The sequence below is a fragment of the Rhinopithecus roxellana genome, chromosome 19 (genome assembly GCF_007565055.1).
Source record: "Rhinopithecus roxellana isolate Shanxi Qingling chromosome 19, ASM756505v1, whole genome shotgun sequence".
Taxonomy (NCBI): domain Eukaryota; kingdom Metazoa; phylum Chordata; class Mammalia; order Primates; family Cercopithecidae; genus Rhinopithecus; species Rhinopithecus roxellana.
Window position 1 is genome coordinate 18,253,084 of NC_044567.1, and position 8,889 is coordinate 18,261,972.

General features: G+C 55.5%; 1 protein-coding gene across 1 annotated transcript; it reads left to right on the forward strand.

Moving 5' to 3' along the window:
- Positions 1-506: 506 nt before the first annotated feature.
- On the forward strand, positions 507-2,415 carry LOC104669392. The gene is made up of 3 exons (XM_010372351.2): positions 507-638; positions 1,587-2,021; positions 2,212-2,415. Exons 1-3 carry the CDS (start codon positions 507-509, stop codon positions 2,413-2,415), a joined length of 771 nt encoding a protein of 256 aa, XP_010370653.2.
- Positions 2,416-8,889: the final 6,474 nt, after the last annotated feature.

Consider the following 8,889-nt stretch of genomic DNA (forward strand, 5'->3'; position numbering starts at 1 on the left):
GCTGTAGGGATTTAGTGAGGTGACTGAGCTGGGAGCACTTTGGAAAAGGTGAGGCTTTATAAATGATGCTGGTTTTTAGCACTCCCCTGGAATGGGGGCTCTGGGATGGCTCCCAGAAACTGGCACCCCCTCAACCTTTCCCCTGAACCCAGGCACATTAGTTCTCATTCTGCATCCTATGTACCCACCAAACAGCTTTCTCCAAACCTGACACCCCACTCCTTTCCACCTTGCCTGAGGACCTGAGGCCCCTTCCCTGTTCCCACCTTGTTCTAGTTCCAAACTGCAAAGGATGGCCTGAGTTTCCATTCTTCATCCTGGAGGCTCCAGCTGCAGCCTCAATCTTCTGTCCCAAGAGAATCCGTTTGATTTCAGTTGATCCTTAGGAGATGGGAGGGCCAGCTCCAAGACCTGTGACCAAAACCTTTCAGTCATCCTGAAGTCCCAGAACTCCATCTTTCTTGAACCAAGCCTGCTCTGGGGCCCAAAGGGAAGGGGTGTCAGCGATGGGGGCCCACAGGAGACTTTTGCTGTGGTCCAGTTTTATCGACTATGCTGCTAGTCTGGCACCCCCAGCACTGCCCTGTGCCCCTCCCATCTCTGGCCCCAGTACTGGCATTGGGAGTACCAGGGAGACAGTGGGAGGAGGGGGTAAGGGCTGTGGAGTGAGAGAGGCTGACAGGAGGCGAGGACTCTAGGGAACTGAAGGCTATGAAGCGGCCCAGCTGAGGGCAGGGACCTGTCCTTGCTTGGTCCAGTGACTGTTTATTCCTGACTCTGGGTAAGTGGGCTCAGCCTGCTTGGGACTCTGGAGGACTCCCCCAGGCTGGGGCCTGGGATGGAGGGAAGGAGTTGGTACTTTGCAGGGACAGGGGCCTTTGAAGGTCTAAGGTCCTGCTTGGGTCTTGCTCTGCACCTGGACAGACCTGTCGCGCTAGAAGCCATTTGATGACAAGTGTGTGTACACACTCGTGTGCGTGGCTGTGAACTGGAATGTGTCCCTGTGTGAGTGTCTTTGCCGGTCTGTGCAGGATGACATGGGCAACAGTGTCTTCTCCAGGACCCATATCTGTCTCTACAGATGAGTGGAGGGCCAGACCCACAAGGCCATGGATTTCTGTCCTTTGCTTCCCCAGTTCATTCCGTGTCCAGCACCCTGTGGGCGACCTGGTGTGCCCTTATTTCCCACTATCTACTGCTGCCTCTGAGCCATGAGGCCCTGGATGTCATGAAATATGTGTCTCCAGGACTCATGTCCCCATTTTCTCTGCTACACTTTTCTAACTTGTGAGGACCTGGCTGCTGGGCTGCTCACAGGACGGGCTCTCTATGCCTCCAAGGCAGTGTCTAGGAGGTGAAGCAGCCAGCTCAGAGTGGCCCTTTTCTCTGCCCTCTTGTCCCAGGCTTGGAGAAATGGATGATGGGCTAAGGGGCTGGGTAGATGGGCCCTGCTTCCTGGGCATAGGAAAATCTGCAGCGCGGGCTCTTCTGCCTCCACCTCCCCTCTGCTTGCTCCCCACATGGCTGCTGCATGCTGCTGCCTCTCCCTGCTGCTCCTGTCCACGTGTGTGGTTCTGTTGCTGCAGCCACTGCTGGGTGCCTGGGGAGCCCCGCTGGAGCCATTGTACCCAGGGGGCAATGCCACGCCAGAGCAGATGGCCCAGTATGCAGCTGAGCTCCATAGATACATCAACGTGCTGACCAAGCCTAGGCATGTGCCATGGACATGGAGAGAGACCCCAGCCCCTGGGACCCTGGGCTCACTCCACATTCCTGGCCACACCCTATCCCCAGCCCAAGCCCCATCTCCAGCCCCAGCCCCTTCCAGGCTACTCTTGGGGAAACAGAGCATCTGTGCTGACCAGGCCTGGGCCCATGTGCCCTGGGCAAGTGAGTGCCTACAGGCGGATACGAAACAGGTGGGCTGGCACCTGGGCACAGGGCTTCCATGTATAGGGAAAAAGACAAAGAGGACACGCTGGCCTTCTCAGAGTGGGGTCCTCCCATGCTGCTGCCCCCAGGTGAGTTCGACTCCCTGCCCTGTCTGTCCAGCTCCCTGGGGCTGAAATGGGGATGGTGGGACTGAATCAGGGCTTAAAAAGGTGTGGTGGGGGGTGGAAGAGGGAGAACAGGAGCCCAGGGCTGGCCTAAGGCCTAAGGCCTCAGGCCTCCTGACGGCACAAGGCCTGCCCCCCACACAGCTCCTCACAGGGAGCTCAGCCTGCTGGAACTGTAACGCTACCACCTGCCTCCTACCACTCCGTGGGCAGTGCCAGCCCAGCTCTCCCCTCCGCACTGTTGGCTCTGGCCAAAACTGGCTCCTTGTTCCCGCAGAGGCTCAATAAAGCAAGTCAAAGCCACAGTCTATCTCTATGTCTCTGTGGACTCCTGGTGCAGGGCAGCAGGAAGAGCTAAATGCATGGAGAGAAAGGGGAGGGCAGGGCAGAGGCAACAGGGAAAGCAGGCTGTGCTTGTAAATCATCCAGAACGTCCATGGGGTCATCAGTCACTCATCTCTTCCTCTCCACTTCACAGAGGGACAAGTTGTGACCACAGGAAGGCAGGGACTCCTCTATGGTCATTCGGCGACCTGTGAAGTGGCAGTCTTGAGCTTGACTCTTCCCAGTTCAGCACCTGTAGACCCTCCCAGCCCAGCCCCACGACAACCCTGCTCCAGGTGCACCAGTGCGTCCCTGTGGCTGAGGCAGCAGGAGCACCAAAATGTATACGAAAGCATCCTTGGCATGGTGGCAGGGGATCAGCCCAGCACGGAGGCACAATTCTGGTGCTATGGCAGTCACGGCTGCATCCAGGGGCCTGAGCTGCCATCCAGAAATTTGGAGAGAATGGGCTGTCCAGAGAGGTAGCGAAATCCTGGGCACAAGAAGTATTCAAGCTGCTGTGGAAGGGGAGGAGGCTAGATTAGCTGAGAATTCCAGCCACTGCCATGAGTCCAATCTGTGGATTCCACACTAGAGCTCTGGGAGGGCGAGGACATGGATCCTGCCTCAGGGAGGACTGCTTGGAGTCCCAGTGCACCTGTCTCTTCCTGGCCCTTCTCAGGCATCCTGAATAGGTGGGGACAGAGCACACGTGCATGTGTGTGTGCGCGTGTGTGTATAGGGGAGAAGTGAGGGAACTAGAATGTGTCTGGTTCCTAGAATGGCTTCTCCTGTCTCCCCCACATGCTTGGCCTGAAGGGATGGGGTTATACGTTTGGAGGATGAGGGGTCCACTTTCCTGGGCTCAGCACCTTGCACAGATCCCATGGAAATGACACCACAATTGTGTTTCCCCTCAAGTCCTGACTCAATCTGGTGTGTGCAAATGACCTGGAAGTAGAACCAGGTCCTAAAAGACAAAGAGCTTTAAGAGGATGCAGCTGCTTGGCTCAAATTGATTTTTTGTTTGTCTTTGGAGACAGGGTGTTGTTCTGTCACCCAGGTTGAAGTGCAGTGACATGAGCACAGCTCACCATAGCCTTCACCTCCTGGGCTCAAGCGATCCTCCTGCCTCAGCCTCCCAAGTAGCTGGGCTACAGGCACATGCCACCATGCCCAGCTAATTTCTTTTATTTTTATAAAGACAGGGTCTTGCTATGTTCCCCAGCCTGGTCTCAAACTCCTGAGCTCAAATGATCTGCTCACCTCAGCCTCCCAAAGTGCTAGGATTACAGGTGTGAGCCACCATGCCCGACCTCAGGTTGATTCTTAAATCCAAGGGGTGTCTGGATAGAGAGATGGCTTCAGCAAGAGAATGGTTTGAGTCTGAATAAGGGAGCCTGAAGTCCCAGCATTTTCTCTGGCAGCTTAAGGGTGTGAATGGGAAAAGGTGTGGATACTTCCTAGGGCCAGTGGTTCGCACCCTGAAGACATACCTGGATGTGAGAGTAGGATCAGGGCAGGGGGCTCTGCCCCTACCAAGCCTCTCTGATGGCCATGGGAGCCCCCAGAAGAGAGAGAGCCACCCTCACACCCAGCTTCTCAGGGACAGTCCCTGGCCAGATCCACCCCTTCCCCTGCAATGCTCACCCTAGAAGGGGTCAGAAGTCCAGGAGGCAAAGGCGGCCCCCCCATACTCTGCATGCTGAGGGGCAAAGGCACCTCTTCTTGTTCCTGTGCCAACTCTGACAGCCCAAGCTGGGCTGTTCGATAGAAACTTGGGCGAGGTGGGACTGGGGGTGTGTCGAGCTGAAGCCCTCCTTTAAGGTTCCAGGTTCTCTCACCTTTGCCCTTCCTCTGCATTGGAGTCCCCCCCATCCCCCGCCAACCCTGGTGGTGGTGTGTGGGGTGAGGTGGGGGAAGGTTGCTGGGGAGTGAGGGGAGGACCCCTCCACCCCGCAGCTGAGGTCTTTTTCTCCCACAGCAGGAACTCCAGGGTTCCCCTTCCCTGTCGAAGGACTGGTCCCTCCCCGGCCCACAGAAGTCACTGAAGCAACAGACATTTGTCTTTATTGTTTTCACTGAGGGGATGAGGAGGAGTTGAGGCCCCTCTCAATATAAAGGGGTTGGTGGGGGGTCAGGCGTCTGGAGGCCAAGCCCCAGCCTGGAGAAGGAAGTCTCAGGGCGGCCAGTATCTCCCCGCACGCCCGCCCCCGAGGGCTTCCTCTCGCTCCCACCCAAGCAGCCCCCAGTCCCGAGGCCCCTGATTCGGTGCCGAGCATACAGGCTGTCCTACCTGGCGCCTCGGGAGGAGGTTGGTGGTCGGGGTTCCGAGGTGTTCAGCCACTGGGGTTTCATGGTGGTCCATAGAAGGGGTTTCGTGGCTTTCCGTGGGGAGGTGTTCGTGGCGTTCGCAATTTTCTTGTAGTTTTTAGATTTCTTCGAGCTGAGAACACGTCTTTGCAGCGATCATGAGGCCGCTTCCCGAGCCCAGCTTGGGTCGCGATGCGCGTGGGTGTGTCCGGCGGCGTCCGTGTCCTCCCGCACCCTCCGCCGTCCTCCCTGCCTCCCTCGCGCCCTCCGCCAGCTCACCTGCTGTTGAAGAGCCTCCCCACGTACTTCTTGATCCAGCCTAAGTTCAGCCAACTGGCGGTCATGGACTGCTGCGGCACCTGCAGCTCCTCGCCCAGGGCGCCCTCCGGCGGCAGCAGCAGCCACGTGAGACCTGCTACGACCAGAGCGCATGCGCAGCGCGGAGCCGGCGTCTGGAGAGCTCCGGACTCACAGAGCGGCGGGCGGTCACGTGACCCCGCGGCTCCGGTCGGCCGGGGTCAGCCGAGCCCGGACGGTAGCTTGCGGGTGTTCCGCGCGATGGGCAGGCTTGGGTGCAGGGGAGCTCAGGCCGAGGGACGTGACTATTTCTGGAACACACACCAGTGCACAGACGGCCTAAGGGACATCCTGGTGCCCGGGGGAATGGTGCACAACTGGACATGCCCAGTGATGCACGCTGACAGCATCGAGGTAAAAATGAACGGGGAGACACACCCTAAGGTGTAGGCACAAGGACGGCGTAAAACCATTGGACAGCTCCCTAATCTCACCGACCTCTCTCCCGCAAATTTCTTACTTATCGCCCTCTTTTCTCCCTGCCGTTCCCTCAAAATGTCAGTCACGTTGTTCTCTGCCTGGAAGACTCTTCCTCTAGACAGCCTCATGGCCAGCTCTGTCGCCCCCTGGAGGCATTAGCTGAAAATCCACCTTTGAAATGGGTCTTACCCTGACACCCCTGTTTAAAATTGCAACCCGATGGCCGGGCGCCTGTAATCCCAGCACTTTGGGAGGCCGAGACGGGCGGATCACGAGGTCAGGAGATCGAGACCATCCTGGCTAACACGGTGAAACCCCGTCTCTACTAAAAAATACAAAAAACTAGCCGGGCGAGGTGGCGGGCGCCTGTAGTCCCAGCTACTCGGGAGGCTGAGGCAGGAGAATGGCGTGAACCCGGGAGGTGGAGCTTGCAGTGAGCCGAGATCCGGCCACTGCACTCCAGCCCGGGCGACAGAGCGAAACTCCATCTCAAAAAAAAAAAAAAAAAAAAAAAAAAAAAAATTGCAACCCGGCAGGGTGCGGTATATAACGGCTGTAATCCCAGCACTTTGGGAGGCAGGGGCCGCCGGGCGGATCGCTTGAGCCCATGAGTTCAAGACCAGCCTGTGCAAAAGACAGGGAGCCCTGTCTCTACAATTTAAATATATATATATATATATATATATTGCAACAGGTGCACACAACCATGCCCAGCTAAATTTTAATTTTTTGTAGAGATAGAGTCTTGCTAGGTGGCCCAGGCTGGTCTCAAGCTCCTGGCCTCAAGCGATCTTCCTGCCTTGCCTCCCAAAGTGCTGGGATTACAGGTATGCACAGCCACACCTGGCTGCACTTTCTAACTTATGTATTCTATACTTATTATATTTATGTCCAAGTCCCTTCCCTCAATGTAAGCATCATTAATCACAACTGGGCTCTTTGCTTATTTTGTCTATTGATGTATCACAAGCACCTAGAACAGTGCCTGGCACTTAGTAGATACTCGATAATACATATTAAATGAATGACTAAGTGTTACACACAGGAAAGCCAGCCTGATGATTCACACACCCAATGCACAGAGAATTTTGTGTCTGCAACACACCATGATTCAGACTATATGCCCATAAACGTGATGCACACCCCCAGAGCTCCTAAGCCCGTCAACCCTCTTTTAACTGGGAACTCCACTCATCCCCACCACCCCAAGCAGGGATAAGAAGCCCTAGTAGCTGTCCTGACCATCAGAATGGTAGATGAGGCTGCCTTTGCCTAACTCCTTCATGCCCTTAGTGGGCCTGAGGAGGGCCCTTCGTGCCAGGCCCCATCCCCAAGCTCCTAGAGAATACAGCTGATAGGGAGCCCAAACTTGGCCACCAGACATTACCATGGTGCTGGGCAGGTGCAGAGGAGCACAGCAAAGCGTCTCTGGCCAGGACCTGAGCCCCTTTATATTCCTAAGGATCCATGCCCCCTTTCCCACTAAAGTTCCACTTCCAGCACAGCCTTCTTTTCCTCCCTCCGTCATGATCTGAAAGTCCAGAACAGAGAGAAGGTGAGGGTGGAAGCACATGGACTACCACCTGTTCTGACCAGGGCACAGTCCCTGCCAGGGGCCCAGAGGTGTGGGTGGCAGAGGCGGGGAGGCCTGGGGAATAGAGTAATGTTTTGCTCCAAGTATGCAGATCCAAGGGAGAAACTGGCTCTGGGTTTGAGAGGGGGCTGTGCTTTTCCCAGGGGCTACTGTTTGGAAGGGAGTTATGCTGAGACCAGATGCCCCTCCCCATCTGACTAGATCCAAGGTGCCACCTTTCCCTACAGGGCTGCTGTGGGGTCCCAGCACCCCTATTCCCCTCCCCTAGGCCTGCTGCCATGGGGAGGGGGTGGGGTTGCGGTTTCTGGTTTCAGGATTGCAGGCCCCACTGCACGGCTTGGAGATTTTCTCAGCCTGCTTGGCCATTTTGGAGCCCCTGAGGCGTGACCTGCTAAGCCTTCTGGAGGGTGGTGGGTCTTGGCTGTTTGGATGAGGAACTTAGGCCTTGGCTACCTCAGGCTACAGAACCTCAGCTGCGTGGCCTCTCAGGTCCCCTCTACCCGTTCAATATTGCTACCTTTCTGGGGCAAGACTGTGAAATGTGCACCGATTCTTCATGCCCACCCCAACCCCAGAAGGGGTGCACTAGGAAGAGCAAGGGCTTCTGGGTAGGAATCCTATCTTCACTACCTCCTGGCTGTGTGACCTTGATTAAGGGACGTTATCTCCCCTGAGCCTCCACATCCTCATCTGTAAAGTGGAGCTGGTTAGGACTGTTGTGAAGATGGATTTGGATTAGGTAGCTCAGCCTCTGGACAGCTCCTGGCACATGCTAGATGATTAACAGGCGTGAGCCCCTCCATTCATAAAAGAAACCCCTTTCTCCCATCTCCACTTCTTCTGAAAGTGTCTCATCTTCTGGCCCCTTCTCCTTATTAAAACCTGCTCCTGGCCAGGCATGGTGGCTCATACCTGTAATCCCAGTACTTTGGGAGGCTGAGGTAGGAGGATCACTAGAACCCAGGAGTTTGAAACTAGCCTAAGCAACATAGTGAGACCTTGTCTCTACAAAAAATTTTTTAAAAGCTAGGTATGGCTGGGCATGGTGGCTCACGCATGTAGTCCCAGCACTTTAGGAGGTCGAGGTGGGCAGATCACCTGAGGTCAGGAGTTCGAGATGAGCCTGACCAACATAGAGAAACCCCGTCTCTATTAAAAATACAAAATTAGCTGGGCGTGGTGGCGCATGCCTCTAATCCCAGTTACTTGGGAGGCTGAGGCAGGAGAATCACTTGAACCCGGGAGGCAGAGGTTGCGGTGAGCCGAGATCGTGCCATTGCACCCCAGCTTGGGTGACAAGAGCAAAACTCCATTTCAAAAAAAAAAGCTAGGTGTGGTGGCACGTGCCTATGGTCACAGGTACTGGGGAGGCTGAGGTGGGAGGATTGCTTGAGCCTGGGAAATTGAGGCTGCAGTGAACCAGGATTGCACCACTGCACTTCCAACCTGGGTGACAGAGCAAGACTCTGTCTCAAAACAACAACAACAACAAACAAGCAAACGCTGCTCTCGGTGAGGGTGTGAGAAACTCAATGTCAATGTCACTGACGTTTATGGGATGGCCCATAGCCAAGTGAGACCAGAACTGCTTTTCTGTGGAGCCAATAATCTCTAGAAAAAGAAAGGAGATTCCCATGAGAAAGTTCCGTAGTACAGGGTGGGAGGAGATATCTAGGGACCAGTGTACCCTAAATACCAGCAAACAGGCTATTCCTTATCCCCATTAGTCACAGCCCGGTGCTGAACGTCTGCCTGCCCCTACAAGAGCTCAAACGACGTGTCCTTTTGCAGCCTCAACTGTCCTTACAAACCCAGGCTCTTTTG

Excerpts from the sequence above, each read along its gene's own strand:
- LOC104669392 (XM_010372351.2), top strand. The coding sequence starts at position 507 with ATGGGGGCCCACAGGAGACTTTTGCTGTGGTCCAGTTTTATCGACTAT. Across the intron at positions 639-1,586 it reads TTGGGAGTACCAGGGAGACA|CCACTGCTGGGTGCCTGGGG; the intron begins GTGGGAGGAGGG and ends CTGTTGCTGCAG. Across the intron at positions 2,022-2,211 it reads TCCCATGCTGCTGCCCCCAG|GGAGCTCAGCCTGCTGGAAC; the intron begins GTGAGTTCGACT and ends AGCTCCTCACAG.